The following is a 17,666-nucleotide window of genomic DNA, read 5'->3' on the forward strand; positions in this document are numbered from 1 at the left end:
TATTATTTGTTAGATCTTAACAAGTGCAAGAATAAGGATAAGAATGGGAGGAGAAAGAGGGAAATGGACATATGAATGGCAAGGAGGAAGTAAGACCATTTTTATTCAGAGTTAGTATGATTGTATATGTGGAAAACCCCAAATAATTTACAAATATACTACTAGATCCAATACTTGGATCTAGCAAGGTCAATATAAAATGTCAACTCTATTATTGTGTCCTAAAAATAAATTAAAAATGACATTTCAAAAAATGCCACTTATATTGGCATTAAAAACATCAAATATCAAGAAATAAATTTAAAGAAAGATACGAAGACCTCTACAATGAAAGCTATAAAGCATTCAGGTAACATAGTATATTCATTTAGTAGGGCTGCCATAATAAAGTACCACTGACCAGATGACTTAAACAACATAAATTCATTTCTCATAATTCTGGAGGTTAGTGATCTGAGATTGTGGTGTCTGTAGAATTGCTTTCCTCTGAGGCTTCTTTCCTTGGCTTCCAGATGATCATGTTCTCCTTGTATTTCCACATCATCTTCCCTGTGCACATGTCTATGTCCAAATTTCCTCATCTCACAAGCACACCAGTTCTACTGGATTAAACCCACATTAATGACCTCATTTTAATTTAGTTACCTCTTTAAAGATCCTATCCCCAAGCACAGTCACATTCCAAGGTATAGGGGAATTAGGTCTTCAATATAGGAATTTTGCAGGGGACACACTTAGCCTGAAACACATAATGAAACAATGGTGGAAATAAAAAGAGTGACAGAAGTATTCATATTTGGAGAAAACAGGAGAGAGTTGAAAGGTATGTGGTGTCAATGAGTCAAACATGTTTATCCTGAAAGAAAATAAATACTAGTTGAATTTAATTGAGAAATCAAGAAACAGTAATATAAGCATATCATTTAACAGTATGGAACAACCAATGACTAAAAATAAAATTCTCATTTAGATTAAAAAATGTAAAGGAACTGCTTTAGCCTCTTTCATTTAATATTGTTCCAGAAGTTATATCCATTGCAATAAAATAAAAAAAATATTACCGTAAAAATACTGAATAGGAGATATTATTTTTATTTGTAGAAGAAATACAAAAGAATCAACTTATAAGGAATTGTAAATAATAAGTGCTTTCTGTGATGTTTTAATAAGAGCATTTCTAAAATCTAATAAAATAATCAGTTTTAAATTTTAATAAAGGATATAATGTTATTTGTGATAACAAAAAAAGCACCAAAGAATAAACTTGAAATATATAAGCATGATGCTTATGGGGAAAACTGCAAAATTTTACTAAGGTGCATGACTTTGGAAAGAGAAAGCAAAGTTATGTTTCTGAATGGGAAAACCCAATATTTTAAATATATATACATTCACCCAATTTTTGATAAATGTAATTCATATGATTCCAAGCAAGTTCATTTGAAAATTTGTAGGAGAATAAGACTCTAATATCTCAAATTTTGAAAAAGAAAATAATAATACATGCCCTGGGGTGAAGAATGGACTTGCATTACCAGATGTTGATCCAATTATAAAAACAAAACGAATAAAAATTTATGGTTCTAAAATAAACTATTCTGTTCAGCTGAGTAGGAAGTACAAAAACAAAATATATCTTCCTTTTTAGTATGTAAATATTTAGGCAATTCAAATTCAATAACTGTGATTAAACCTTAGAAGAAATGTAGTCAAATCAGTACTACCTCCAATAAACATAAATGAATGAATTAAATATTTGAATATAACAATCTTCAATCACAAATGTTTTATAAAGATAGAGGTAGCTATCTGGAAGATGGTATGGATGTGGGGACCAACATAATTTGAATATCCCATGCCTCATACATAAACAAATACGGCAGCCGGATAAAAATGAAAAAACACACCTATACACAGTTTCCTTAATGAAACGAGGTGACGAGATACACAAGAGAACTGAATGTAAGGGAGGGAACGTCCAATCATCAACAGTAGCCAGCATCTCAGGGGAAAAGTGGTTGGGTAAGAGAAGCTAAGATAAATAGAAAGATCTCTGCCCTAAGAATCAAAACACTAAAATGTCCCCAAATAACACACCTTCAAAAGGAAGGGTCCCCACTAGGACTAGAGAGTTAGGGTGGAGCTTCAGATTTTTCAGGTGAATTTGTGGGAACTGAACTGTATATAGTGACATGAGTAGAGTTAAGTGGCCTGAGCTTTACTCTTTGGAAGTTAAAACCCCAGTTTGAAAACAAAACAAAGTAAAACCAACTCTTAGGAATAGAATAAAAATGAACCAGGGTAAGAATTCTGACTGTATGGGAAGAAGTAGATTCATATATAAGGGGGAGGAGACCTGAACAGGTAACTCTCAGAATGTCTTCAGAAGTGAATACACTGAGAAGCTTTATCTTTGACTATTTTGTGGTACATGAGAAGAAGGAGGTCAAGGGGTTTGTAACTCAGATTCTCCCTTGATAAACTAAACTTATCCCAATTCTTCAATTGGGGGAGACCCAATTCATCAAAAATGAGCACCAAAAAAGAACTGTGGTGTATTTTCTATTTCCATTGTTTTTGAGTTTGGTACATGGATTGGGTAATATTTTTAGATGGCTTCCATGAAGAAAGGGTATGGCCATTCTGCACATGAAGGGAAGGATGGAGAGAGTTCTGCAGAGCTAGGGAAGACATCCATTCTTTTGATAACCTAATCTTGGAAGTGACATCCCATCACTTCTGCCATACAGTATTTGTTAGAATTCATTCAAGAAATGCCACTCATACTCAAGGGGGAGGGATTACAAGGAGGTGGCAATCTTTATCATCCTTCTTAGAAGCTGCCTGCAATGGTCTGCCCAACGGATCCCACATACAAAATATGCTTACCCCCTCCCCAAGCCCCTCAATTTCTCATCCCATTGCAGCATGAGCTCAAAGGACAGACTCTGGTTCTATAAAACAGGTGCCGGTGTCAGAAGGTTCCTCAAGTGGAGTATCTTAGGTACAGTTTTTCAACTATGGATCGTGTTCTCCAACTGTAGACCTTTAAATCTCTGAGACAAGTAATCCATCTCCCACAATTCCAAACATGCAGTGGTGTGACAAGCACGGTACAGCAATGCACATTCCTGTTAAGAAGGGACTCAAGAAGGCACAGAGAGCATGAGTCCGTAACAATCCTGAAATCCAAATTGGAAAATGTTGGGAATTCCCATATTAGTTCTCAAGGTCAAGGAATATTTCTCTATGATTCTTGGCTCTTCCCTCTAGGCTCTGGGTTCCTCCCAAGGATCTCTTTCTGAGTTCACTCACATAGTTGTTAGGCAGCCTCAGAAAATCTTCCTCTAAGGTCATTCACAGTTATCTTTCCACAGGATTGCTTCATATTGTGGTAGCTGGTTTCTCCCAGAGCAAGCAATTCAATGAAAATCACCCAAGAGAGAAGTCATAGTCTTTTTATAACCTAATTTCTAAGGACACTTCATCACTTCTGCCATTCTGGTCACTAGAATGTAGTCAAAAAGTCCAGCCCACACCAGAAAGAGGAAACACACAGGACATCCTATCAAAAAAATGGGAATCTTTGGGGCCCAGTTTATTGGCTATTACAGCACTAGAAGTGTAAACTGTATGCTAATCTTGTGTAAGAAAAACAGAAATAGGAGCACATGTGTGTTTCCTTATACTATCAGAAAGAAACAGCGGAAGGATAAACCACAAACTAATAAAAATGATTTCCTTGAAAGATGCAGAAAACACAGAAGAAAGGAGAAAAATTGGAGCTATTTCTCTAATGTGCTTTGTTTGATAGGCTTGACACTGAAAGCTTCACATAATGAAAACCTCAAAAGAAAGGAAGCCATCTTTAAATGGTATGGAATCTCTTAACATTAATTGGAATTGGAGATATACATAAAAACTGAGTATTTTCCTCTTTTAATATATGTTTCTAAAATAAAAATATTTTGCTTCTTTGTTACTGAAAAGCTTAGAACCATTAACAAAAATAAAACCCTACTAATAAAATTACAGGAACTGAATTTCCTTTTACATTAGAATAAGCGAGGTTTCCTCAGAGAAGTAATGGATTCCAGGTCAGGAGTTGGAAATGTACAAGATGAGATGGGATATCTTGTGATCGATCACAACAAAACTATTAAAGTCCATGGGTACTTGATAAAACACAAAAATATCAATTGAAGCCAATTCCTCTGGCCAAGGCTGGGACAATTAAAACATCAAAAAGGATAATGACTGATAGATAGAAATCACATATACAAAGCTCCTTTTTCTGATGATTCTCAAAATGGAGCAGGGTTTCCTTTTGTGTTTGCTAGAATCCATTCAATATTTCTGAAAAATGTTTGATAAAGGCTAAAAAGCAATCATATTCTCTGCTCCTTTCATATAAGGAATCTATTTCAGGGCGATCCTGAAGTTTGCAAAGGAAAGTTTTGTTTTGTGAGAAAATGACTTATAAAATCATGTTAGAAAAATCACAATTTTACAATCCCTAGTGAAATAAGGTATCTATACAAGAATCACTGGTGGCTGAAAAACTATTAGGTGGAAGGCTGATAGAGCATTTTATAATGTATGGATCAGGCTGATGGCATTTGAAACCCTCTAATCAAAGAGACATTTTGCTCTTTTTGATGTGACTAGATGGCTATATACAGCAAATCTTATGAATTATTCTTGAGAAAAAGAACGTACTTACATTTCTTAGTCACATTACTAGTTAACAGAAAGTTTGAGGCTTATGTTTGATGATATTTGTCCAAATCCAGAATTGGTAAATGTACATGACAAGTAATCTCGTTCTTTCAAGGGGCAAACAAACAATGTAAGAGAGAGGTTAATGTGCTATAGGCACACACACACACACACACACACACACACACACACACACACACACACACTACTGTATCAGAAATTTAAGAAACAAAAGTAACTGTAGGGGAATATTTAAATAATCTTAGGGTATTATAAAGACCTACATAAGCATATGAACAAAGGCACAATCATTATATAATCATTAAAAGTCAGATTTAGGAACCATTCCTCACCTTAAGAAAACACTAAGATAGTTACTGAGGCAAAATTGTCTCTGGCTTCAAATGTCTCGCAACTGGCTTCTGGAAACAGATTATTATATGAACAATGGTGGAAATGAGTGGTCATGGAAATCATTGTGAGACTCCAAACCAATCTTGAAATTGCGGCTCTGCACCTAAACATCTCTAGGCCTCAGTTTCCTCAATTAAATGGCAAGTATTTTTTGCTGAATACATGGGGTTGCAAAACGGACTGAATTTAATAACGTATTTAAAGTATCTGCAAATCTAAACAATCTTCATATAAAAAAAAAAGATAGTAGCCATGTAGTATATGTAAGAGTTACACATGAGTGGAATAGACAACATGCCCCCAGGTATTTTGTAGGAGGTGAATCACACTGAGTTTTTGTAAGATTTCTGGGAAGGTCAGAGTTTGAGCTCATTCAAGGGTGACTAGAGGTCTTCCCATGTGAGTCTAAGTATCTGCCTCAAATAAGTATTGGCTGCGTAAATAAATGAATAGGAATGGTAAGCTGTTAAGAAAAGTTGAGTTTCCAGTGGGTTATATGGACACTAGATGGACACTCTTGCTAATGACAGGACAAAAACCACCCTTGGGGAGGCCATTTGGTTGGGGGAGGGGCATGCTGCTTTGTCTTCAAGCTTTTGTATTTTTTCTCCTCTCAATCAAGCAGTTTCCTTTCCTGCTTAGTATTATGTTCCTAATAGGGTTAATAACTTTTACCCGGAAACATGGAAAAATCAACATGATCTTTTGAACTGTTATTAAGTGACTCTATAAATAAAGGAGTCACATAAGATTTTCAATCTTTATACTTTTTAAAAAATTAGAAACATCCTAAGCCACTAGGTACTAAATATTCTTGCTTATAGCAAAAATCCATACATTGCCTCCAGCCAAAATCCAGTACCACTTTTCCAGTGGCATCTCACAAATATGAGATAAATTTTAAATTAAAATGTCTTTGCAATAGAAAATTGCCTACTTCTAAACGTCACGCGTTCCTACATTTGGGAGAGAAAGTTCTTCGTTGTTTTGTCCTTACAACTTGAACATTTCAATAAATCATTTACATCCACCGGTAATAGCTATGGTCTCCATTTCCGCTCCAAGATGAAAAGCCACCAGCCACTTTTAGCCACAGTTAACTCAGACGCGTGCATAAATCAACCCACTCGGGGCCTCGCTGCTTGCCGGCGAGGACGTGCGAAGGGCTGCCTCGGCTGACTGCTCGGGCTCCCTGGCGGCGGGGGGATCAGACACATGCGCACCGTTGGCCTCTTTGTTGCACCAGGAAGGGCTCGGCGGCGATCAGCGCTGCTAACCGGGCAAAGACCGGGAACGCGAGCGTGTGTTAGGGAATAAAAATGCACCGTGAACACGGCCACTGAAACAAACCATTCTTTCTCTCCCGATTGCCCCTGGTCGGGAGCATCCCCACAGCCCTTCCCCCGGGTCCAGGTGGGATGGGGCTGGAGAGCCCGGCGGGAGCAGCCGCGTGCCCGGAGCCCCACGCCGGGAGGGCGCTGGGGCCGCGGGGCCAGGCGCGGGCGGCGGACGGAGCTCGCGCCCGAGTCGCGAGTGATGGAGCGCGTCTCGCCAGCATCCTGGAGCGCCGCCGCCCCCGGGCCGGGGGGAGGGAGCGCACGGCGAGTCCGCCCGCCCCCCCGCCGCCCCTCCCCCGCGCCGGGGCGCCGCGCCGGTGCACCCCGGCCAGCCGTGCGCCGCCGAGCCGGGCGCCAGCCAGCGGGCGCTGCCGGGGGCGGCGGCGGAGGGGAGCACCGGCGCGCGGAGGCGGGCGCTGCTCGCGGCGCCGGCCGCCTCCCCGCCCGCGGCCGCCCCGCCACCCAGCCCGCGGCCGCGCCGGCGGGAGCTCGGGGCCCCGGGCGGCGGCGGGCTGCATGCGAGCGCGGCGCGCCTCTGGCGGCGCACGGCGGCTGTCGCCTCCGGGAAGCCGATCGCCGGGCGGACGGGCCCGCGCGCGCTCGCCATGGCCTCCAACTTTAACGACATAGTCAAGCAGGGCTACGTGAAGATCCGCAGCAGGAAGCTGGGGGTGAGTGGCGGGCCCGGCTGCCTCCTTCCCGGCGCCCGCGCGGCGCGGCCGAGGCTGGGGGGCGGGGAGGGGTGACCGCGCGGGGACGGGGCCCGGGGCCCGGGAGGGAGCCGGCCCCCGGCAGGGGCCCGCTTGTTGCTCGGCCGGCGGGGCGCCCGCCCCTGCCTCGGGGGCTCCGCACAGCCGGCGGAGGGCCCGGCCGCGCCTCGGTCCCGGTTTCTCTTGCGCGCGTGGCTGGCTTGGACCCGGGCTGAGAAGTCCTGTAGACGAAAGGGGTTGTCAGGGCCAGCATGAATGTGCCCGGCGGGGTTTTGTATACCGTGCAACCCACAGTGGTCTGTTCCCCAAAGTGTGCGCCTGTCGGGTGGAATCGCTGTGTGTGCGGGAGGCGGGCAGATGCTCCTGTGTGCGGACTGAGAGTCTCCATCATCGGTCCCCGTTTCCCGAGCCCGTTTCGGAATTCTTGATGCCCGAGCCGAGCCTCGCGTCCCCGCCGGCGATTGCCAGGGAGGTTAACGCGCCTGAGCAGCTAGCTGTGCACGGCAGGCGCCCTGGCCGCGTGCGCCCGGACAGGTGCACCTGCGCCCGCGTGCGGGCAGGTGTGTCCCCACGGCCGCCGACACGGGAGCGGTCGCGACAGCTAAGCTGATGGAGACCTTTCCATAGTTTTCCTTGAGAGATGCTCTGCCTGACTCGGGAGAGAAACAGTGTAGACCCCCCAGGGGGTCCAAAACTTGTCTAGTGACCGGACCATGAGGTAAGCGCGGCGCGCTGACGGTCTTCGAGGGCCTGGGGTGCGGACAGGAGGGGACAGGACAGAGGGGCGGGCACCGGGGCCGAGTGCCTCCCAGACTCGGCGGGCGTGGGGGCCGGTCGACGCGCAGGGGGCCGGGGCAGCGCGATGGGGGCTGGGCAGCCGGGCCCGAGCGGGTAGGGAAACTCGATCTGGGGAGCGAAAGCGCCCGCCTCCCGGATTCCCTGGGCGCCTCCCCGCCCCAGCGGTCCAGTTCTGCGGAGCTCCGGAGCCCGGGGCACAGCGGCCTGGAGCCGGCACAGTCCCTGAGCTCCCCGCGGGGTGCCAGATGCTCCAGTTTGGATGCGGGTAGGAGGGGGGAGAAGTTCGTTACTTTACTCATTTAAAAAAAGACAAATGATAAATATATCGTTAGAAAATTGAACCAACGTAGGGCAGAGTCCCCGAAAGGGCAAGGATCACCGTGCACCCAGAAGTCGCGCCGTCGGGAGTTGGTGGGCGCAGGTGTTGGGGCGGCAGGAGGGGACCAGGCAGACTGCGCCGCCTCTGCTCGGCTGCACGTAGAGGATGAAGACTGCACCCCAAGGACACGAGGGGTCCAGTCTCGAACTTGGGCAGATTTTTGCAAGGCGGGACTACAAACTGCATCCCTCCACCGCCCCACCCCCACCCCCCGCGCACTTTGCGCCCGGTGCGCTGCTGCGCGCCCCGCGGGGGTCAGAGGACAGGCGCGGGGGCAGACCCGCAGTCGGGCTGCTAGGGCCGCTCTGGGGGAGAGAAGAGCGCCTCGTGATTTTCCGGGAGATGAGGAAGAAGCCATGTGAAAAGCTGCAGTTGCCCAGGAGGCTGATGGCTTCTGACTGTAGGGACGCAGTGCTCAGACCTGTCACCCGCACAGCCACCAGCGGCGACAGGATGTGCGGAGCTAGAGCGGGAGGGGAGAACCATTTCAGGGACTTGCCCTTCGAAGCCCTTTGCTCGCCCACGGGCTGCTTGCTCATCATTCTCGCCCTCCCTTCTTCTTGGAATCCCAATTGTGTCTGACACCTCAGACATTATAAGCTGAGGGGTGATTCGGGTCCCCGGGGAGATGTGTATCTGCTGCCACAGAGTCACTGTGTACGTGAAAGTGAGACTGAGGAGTCACACTGAGAACGCTCCTCTCACGCACTTGGGGCCCTGGAGTCTAGGATTCCTCCTCCATTCCCCATCTGAGCTTTCCAGGATTTCGTACAATAGAAACTGAATGTGCGAACTAATTAAAAGACAGCATCCAAGGAAAAGGCACAGAGTGCTTTTAGGGAGCTGTGGCCTTAACAGCCTTCTACACGCCCTTTTAGACACCATTTCCCCCGAACATGTGTGCAAATGTATACGGTATTTACATTTCCAGTCTATCTTTCCATACTCAGTGTTTGGAGCAATGCCTTCAAAAAGGACAGCCTTCATAGAAAACAGTAAAAACATGTTTATCTACAGATTCACTGCTCTTTGTCTTCCATTGCTATTTGAGAAATGTGAGCTTAAGAGTTTGATAAAACAGTGTTGGTCTGTTTTAATGTTAAATCAAAATAAACTAAATTAACCTTGACTACTTTGGAGAATATTTTTATTTAAAAAACTTGAGAGACTTCCTATTCAGAATAGCCTAGTATTCAGAAGGATGGATTTAAATGACAAAACTTCACACAAATGGTTCTTTAAAGTTTTTTAGTAAGTTAAGTGGTTCTCATAAGTAAAACTAAACAAATGTGTACCTTAGAAATAAAAACGTATAGTCCTACTAAAAATCCTAGAAATAGGAACTGTGAACAATAAAATTACATTTTCATAGTTAATAATTCATGTTACTAACTTTATAGACTCAGAACTATAGACTTTTCCAAATAAAATTGTATTTTTAATTCACAAGATACATCATTATTCTTCTGCAGTTGATATTCAAAACTAAACTTCAAAATAAAAATAATTCTAATGAAATATGCCCCAATAGTTGGTTGTTACGTACAGAATTCATGCTTTCAAAAACCAAGTTTTAGAATAGTCTAAGGGGACAGAAAAGCCGGGTTTTAAGGCCAGTTGTATCAGGGATTATCATGGCATGAAAATATTTTGAGAGAATGTTCTAATGTATGCTAATGTATGCTTTGCCCCTCATTGGAAGCTCCGTCTGATGCTGAATGAGGGTAGAAAACCTTTCCTTCTTGCCCCTGGGGCAGTGGGCCAGCCCATGCAGAGGGGCTTCCAGTAGAAGTGGTGGAAGGCCATTTGCCATGTGATCCTTAGAGATTCCATAGCTGCCTGTTGAGGATAGTTCCTTAGCCAACTACTGGGGCCAAGTAGTAATTGTTTAAAATTTTTTTTCAAACGTTTGCTTTGCAATTTGTCTCATTAATCAGCTTTTCTTCCATTTGGGAAAAAAAAATTTTTTTTAAGTAGATAATATTTTCCTAAATTTCCCTCTTGTCCTTTAAAAATATGTTAATACATCGTGAAATTTTTAAAGGCATTACATCATTAAGACTATAAAGACATGACTCTGACAGTCATTTCTTTAAATCCTGTGTTAATTTTTCATTGTAACGTATTATTGTTTCTATGGATATATGGTTTTCCTTTGGCAGGATTTAGAAGCCCTTACAATGGTTTAGTCCCCCCTCTAGCCATCTTATCTGTTGCATGATTGGTACTATAATTCCTAAAGTACCATGTGGGTCAGTATTTTTTTTTTTAAGAAAAGGCATTGAAAACACTAATAAACCTAAAACAAAGCAAAAGTATGTTGATCGAGAACTGTTTTTCTCTTAGAATTTGCTATCTATTTTCTTCCGACCACTGATGGGTTAACTTTAGTTAGCAATTATAAAATATCCAAGGTGTCCTTGGTTTGCAGATGAATTAGGAACTCAACCACTGATACCATTAATAACTTCACACTTGGCTTATGGGCTATAATGTAGCAAAAGTAAATGCAACATTATGGAGTGACACCACCATCACCACCACTTTACAAATTGCAGACTGCTACAGTTTACTAATTCTAGACAGCCCTCACTTCGTTTACAAGGAATTCTATCCAAATATATCAATGTGCATTTCCACAGGCACCTTGTACAGAGACAAATAGCATTTTCTAAAATGTTAAAAAAATTATTCTCAAAGCCAGGTGAGGGATTGGTATTGATTTGTGTGGGTATCAGAGGAGTGTCTCAGGATAGAGTGCCATTTACACATTCAACAAACAGTCAAATGATTGTGGAGCATCTACTGTTTATTAGGCAGTATACACTGGTGTGGGGGGGGGGGTCTGTGAATATTCCAGATTGACACTGTGTTAACTGAGGGTCATTAACAATAAATACCTCCTGCATCACTACTACTCATGGTGCTTTAGGGCCAGGAAAGGTCACTGCCCCAACCTAGCTGTAAGGGAAACAGCAAAATGTTTTAACAACTTACTGTGTATTCAGTTACATTTTGCCATTCTGCTCTCTCTCTCCTTGATTAAAACCTCAAAACACTTTCATTCCTGGCTTGGTGATTATTGATCCTCTTCCTGTAAAGTCTTTGAGTTTTCCCACCCTTCCACAAACAGCTTTTCTCTAACGATGGAGCGGGAGTAGTTTTTCATGAGAGTTGTTCATGAAAACTTACCGCTTTATGGGAGTTCATTCATTAATATAAATGGGAATTTTTGTGTGTGCATTTGAATATAGTTTTGGTCTATTAGAGCATTTAAAAATTTCTCTGGTCTCCCAAATCTGTAGAAACCATTTTGTGAAGACTGATTACATCTTGTATGACATGCATTACCAATTTGCCAAGAATTAGATGCAGTAAATGTGTTTAAGATAATTTTGACCATTCAGAAGTTCAAAAGAACTTTCGGGATCATGACCGCGGATACGAATTCTCAGTTTAGGGATTTAAGATGTGAGATGTGGAAGTTGTATTGGGTGTGTTTAAGACTACTCTTTCTAGAATATTGCAGATCTTGAGTATTGCTTTCTGAAATGAATCTGTTATATTCAGAGTTATCTATCATTCCTTTCTTTCTCATTAAATGTGGATTTAAAATGTCTGAATATTCTGATTATTTGCACTGTTTTATTTTGGATATGGTTCATGGTGACTGTTACATATATATTTAACACTATGTGTACGTGCCAGTTATTTCTATATCTCTATATGTATAAGTAAATAGAGATACCTACAAAAGTCTTTGGTTCTTGGAATTTTAGAGGTGAAGATGATTGTGTATACCTTCTATTCAATTCCTGTGTATTAATTTATTTGCAACTGTATGTTTGTGTGTATGACATTTTAGGTATTCTTAGAAACTCCCATTATCTAAATTAGTGAGATGTTTTCCTTTTTTAAGAATCCCTCTGTGTCCATATGGGCATGCCTGATGTTCTTTGACTTTTCAAAACCTAAAGCTAAAAACCAAGAAATAAAAGGAAGCCTAATTGTAGAAATCAGACCCAGACATTTTGCTAGATTTTGATATTAAGTGATTATACCAACGTAGTACCTGGGGGCAGCCATTAAATCAGGGGTGAGATATAAAAGTTCACATCTCAGTTTTGATCTTGATAGATTTACACATGACTGCTGGCAAGGTGAACCTTAAAAGGTGACATTCCCTTGGATCACAAAGATTATACTCAGTACTTAGGGAAATCTCATGTGACTGAAATAAATTGTCAGTAGGATAATCATCAAGTGGTCAAATACCTTTGTAAAATTTACAATCCCAATTTCCACAGTGTCTTTCAAAAGTGCTCAATAATGGTTGATATTTTGGAGCAGTCTAAAACAACATGAAAAAGTAGTTTAATTTGAATCCTATGTATTTGAAAATAGCTGTCATCCTTTTGAAGAATTATTTTTGTAATGTGTTCTATTTGGATCATAATAGTCCATGTGAACACCATTGAGTAGGACTATTAAGTATTCATATTATTGGTCTGTTTCTATTTATATCCACTTCATTATAGAAACTCCAGAAGATAAAAAGCAAGCAATACAAACAAAATTAAAATTACCTATATTCTCACCACTTACAGATTATTGTAGATTTTGTAAATTTTGAAACACTAGTTTTAAGGAAAAAGTAATACCTACCTATCAAATGAGACAAATTAATTAGAAAAGAGGATACTATAATTTCTTCCCCCTCAGCTTTATTGCTCTTGCTTCACTTGCTCACAGTATATATTTTTCCTTCAGTTTTTGGTAACTTTGTCTAGAGATCTCAAGAATTCTAGACAGAGAACATTTTCATTAACTTTCTGCATTAACCTCTGTTAGTTTTGTTTGATGGTACAGAGCAGGATTATCCTCTGAGTAGTCATTTTCATATTGTAAAACTTCCTCAATGAAACTATGCACCTGTCAGTCAGATTGGGTAGAATAAGGAATATTTTGTTATTAGCAGAGATCAGAAATAAATTTAATAAAGAAACTATTCTTTCCTGCAGTTTGAAATTAATGGTGGTTGCAATTGTTGAACATGTGCACAATTTCTTGCCTGTTATCATACTGAATTCATTGTAAAAAACTTGACTAATATTTTGGCTTAACTGTACAATGACTCAGAGGTCAAACACATTAAGTCCAGCTTGAGACTTCATAATAGTAACATAATCATGTTGCATTTTTGTGTACCAGGCACTTTACAGCTAAGAAAGAATTTTCAAAAATATGATATAATTCTCCCAGCATGCTTTTGAAAGTATATTTAATCTTACTCCAATTTTATACTTATAATAAAATTCAAAAGAAGTAAAATGAATCAGCAAGAGCTACAGAAACACAGATTGGATTTGTGTGTGTGAATGTATGTGTTTACTCAAATCTAGGTTTTATAACTCCATGTTCAGTGTTATATCTACTAGCTTCTACTTTGCAGTATATTTAGGTAACAACATAGCTGTGTGTATGATTCAAAGGAAATGTTTGTCTTAAATTGATAACATAGTGTGAAGCTAATATCATTCACTTGACTCAACTTTCAGTTATATATATTTCAGACAGAAGTGCTATTATTGGTGGGTGGGAGGTGGCGGAAGTGGCTAATGGGGGTCTAAAGTAACAAACTACCAACTATAAGATAAATAACTTCTGGAGATGTAATGTACAGCATAATACTGTATTGTATATTTGAAAGTTGCTAACAAAGTAGATCATAAAGGTTCTCATCACAAGAAAAAAGAAACTATCACAAGAAATATGAAATTGTTTTCTCTGACCATCTGCTATTCTTTAAAATAGGTATGTATGTGTGTATGTATATATGTGTGTGTGTGCACATAGAGACATCTATATGTGCATGCATGGATGCATACATATATATGTTATATATTAAATAGTGTATATATAGATTCCAAATGACATGTTAGTGCTCATACATACTGAATTGCTATCCTCAAGAGAAGAAAATGTTCATAAAAATGTCTTAGTAGCATACAAGCTAAGTTTTTATTGTAGATATTGTTACATGTTCACATTCTTTGTTTGGAAAAAATATTTGATATTAGTCTAAAGCTGAAATTTAGCATATCTTTCAATAACTATAACTTTTACAGGTTGGCACCTGGTTAGAGAAAATCCTGTACTTCCCTGTTAATAGAACTCCTGTAAAATTTCTCACACACTATTCAAGAAAAAGAATACAAAGAATATATTTTACATATCTGAACTTGCTTTGAAAAAGTGCCTTTTCATTTCACTTACTGGGAGATAGGAGTACTTAAGGACCCAGGGGCTGAGCTGTAGGAAGTATCCATGTCATTTTACTGATGCTTTTATAGGCTTCATTATGCTCTAGAATCTCTAAGGTTTAGCTCTAAGTCTTCTAAATAAAAGTATGTCAAGTGCCAAACCATGGTGTTGAGTTTGACTATGTGAAATGCATTCTTCTATATATTTAAAATGACATCTGTTTAAAACTTTGAATGCTACTTAATGCACATACTGTTGCTTTCTAACACTTTGCATAATCCTCTTTATTACTTAGACCTGGGAAAAAAATGATTCTCCACCACGCCTGCATATTGGAGTTATCTATAGAGCTTGGGCTTTTCCTTCTTGGTGGTCGCTGGGTTTGGAGCATGGATATGCTTTTAAAGTTCCCCAGGGGTTTTTACTGTGATGTCAGGGCAGATAACTATTGCCATACAGTGGTGATTTGGTGGAAAATAAAATATTAGATTACTATAAACTACTAAATACATGGTTGTTAGTGCTAAGACATCTGAATTGGCATTCCTGAAATACAAAGTTAGTTGTCCAATAATCAATCACATAATATTAATTTACTGACAGTTGTTAATGCTTTATGGTGTGAACACAAAAGGGATAAAATGCAGATTTCTTTGCAGAAATTTACTTTTAAAATAATTTAGTGGGCTTAGGAAACTTCCCTAAGAATCGCATCATTGCGCATGTCATCTTTCCTGCTACCTGGCTGCTGTTCCTACCAGCACCGTGACCACTACCGAAACATTTCCCTTTCCTGACTTCTGTGTTCTAATCCAAGTCATTAAATACCAGGGCTGTTAGATTGTACTGAAGACTCAGTATGTTTTGAATGACGCTAAATTATTTTCCTTTTTGGAGATTCAGTGCTTCAGACTTTGTTAAAGAGCAAAACTCTACAGCTCGGAGCCAGTTTCATGTCCTTCACAGGTCTGGGTTTATGGTTACTGGTAGTATCTGCAGCACCTCTTTCCTGGTATCTAAGGGGTTGCTTTTGTTCTTTCTTTACTACTTGAGGAGGCAAGGTATAGATGGATGGGTGGGGAGAGAGAGAATTGAGGTAATATGTGGCCAATACATAGCGAGTCTAAGTAGGCAGCACCTGCTGTTGTTGTTTACAGAGAAAATGACCCCCAAGCTGAGAAGTCATGAATGAAGAAGGCTTTGGTAAGAATTCCACGCAGGAGGAGGAGCCTAAATAAGAACCTAAATAGGTTATTATTTAGGAAATAATAACCTAAATAATAACCTGGGTCTGGATGGTGTGGAGCATTGAGGTGAAGGTCCCGAGTAAAGGGGCTGGCAGTGTTCCAAGAACCCAGGACTTCCCTTACGCGTTTCACAGGGTTTAAATGTTTACTCTCAAATTAGCAACATCGCTGAATCGTGGGTGTATAGAAGGTATTGTACGGAAGTGGAACTTGATGAGGAAGCCAACTAGGGGTGAGTTGTGTATCTTGGAAAGGCACTGGGTAATTCAGTGACTGACTAACACCAACGTATATAGGAGTGTTTTTCTCCAGCACTGAGAAGAAATACATTTCTGCCTATTACTGTTTGCATCGAGAAGTTAGTTATTGGTTTTATTGTCGGCTTTTGAAAATCAGTCTTTTTTCCTCTGAGTGCTTTTGAATCTTCTTCCAAATATTGAGAGAGTGCTCCCACATTATCAGCTACAGATGCTGAAGACAGCAAATCATGCCGCATATTATAGGAGATCAAGTGCCAGAAATATGCTTTCCATTTGCTGTTAGGGCATGAGAACTGAGCTAGGTATTGCCAATTTCATAACCAGACTTTGAGTTAGTGGTAAAAAAAAGGTGATGCAAAGGAGAGACCTTCACAGGGGGTGACACAGTAGTCATTTCTACTGGATCAATTTACTGATGCAAAATCAGAAACAATGCAGACTGTTGCACCTAATGGTAGTGGTTTCATCAAGAAATTTTAGTGATTTTTTAAGGGATCAGTCATGATTATTTAATCTTGAACCTGGTTCTCCAGCCCACTGTTCCTAATTTGAAGTAATGAAAAGTTTAATAAATTACCTTCTGTCTAAATCAGCCAGTCTCAGCTTCTGTTACAACTAATAGCAATTAATACATCTACTGGATAAAATGCTATTATTGGAAGTGACCCACTTAAATTTTAGAAACAATATATTAAATAATAATTATTAAAGGAATTATATAGTTGTCTTTAACAATATATGTAGACACCATAATTAATTTTCTATTGTAGTCAATCCTCACTTGGATATTTAGAGCATCACTAGTTAATTATTCTTTTCACCAATGGCGGAGGGTAGGAACTTTGATGAAAGCATATATTTATACCACAGAATTAAGAAAATGTTTTTCTGAAAAAGGAATCCATACAAATATTCCTAATGAGTTTTTGGCAGAGATACCAAAACAATTCAATGAAGGAAAGGTACCTTTTCAACAAATGGACATCCCTAGGCAAAATGAAGGAATTTTAGCAGAAACCTCACACCTTGTAGCTATGAATAGATCATGAATTTACATGTAAAAAGTAAAACTATAAAATTTCATCCAAAATGTAGATGATGATCTCTGGGAACTAGGACTAGGCAGAGAGTTTACATCAAAGGCATGATTCATAAAAAGAAAAATTGATAAAACCTCATCAAAATTAAAAACTTTGGCTCTGTGAAAGAGTCTATTACGATGAAAAAAAGCTATAGACTGGGAACAACATTCAAAATGTACATATTATCTATAAAATAACTGGTATAAAAAACTTTTAAACATTATAGTAAAATTAAAAAACAACAATTCACCTAGAAAAGAGACAAAAGACATGAACTAACACTTCACCAAAGTTGATACACCAACAGCAAATAAGCACGTGAACAGATATTCAACACTCTTACCCATGAGGGAGATGCAAATTAAAACTCACCCTGAGAGAGATACCAATATACACTTATTGGAAAGGCTAAAATAAAAAACAATGACAATGCCAACTGCTGGCAAGAAGGCAGGA

The 17,666-nt window shown here is 40.4% G+C and overlaps 1 protein-coding gene across 2 annotated transcripts in view; it reads left to right on the plus strand.

The window, feature by feature from the left end:
* Window positions 1-6,858: 6,858 nt before the first annotated feature.
* The window catches only part of DOK6 (docking protein 6), a 309,246-nt gene continuing 298,438 nt past the window's right edge, over window positions 6,859-17,666 (plus strand). The window contains exon 1 of one of the 2 annotated variants that reach the window (XM_037000763.2): window positions 6,859-7,141. In XM_037000763.2, coding sequence (XP_036856658.1) covers window positions 7,076-7,141 — 66 coding nt within the window. In that variant the 5' untranslated portion in view covers window positions 6,859-7,075. The remainder of the gene's footprint in view (window positions 7,142-17,666) is intronic. The other variant, XM_037000762.2, reaches the window with a different exon arrangement.

The sequence above is a fragment of the Manis javanica genome, chromosome 9 (genome assembly GCF_040802235.1).
Source record: "Manis javanica isolate MJ-LG chromosome 9, MJ_LKY, whole genome shotgun sequence".
NCBI classification, from domain to species: Eukaryota; Metazoa; Chordata; class Mammalia; order Pholidota; family Manidae; genus Manis; species Manis javanica.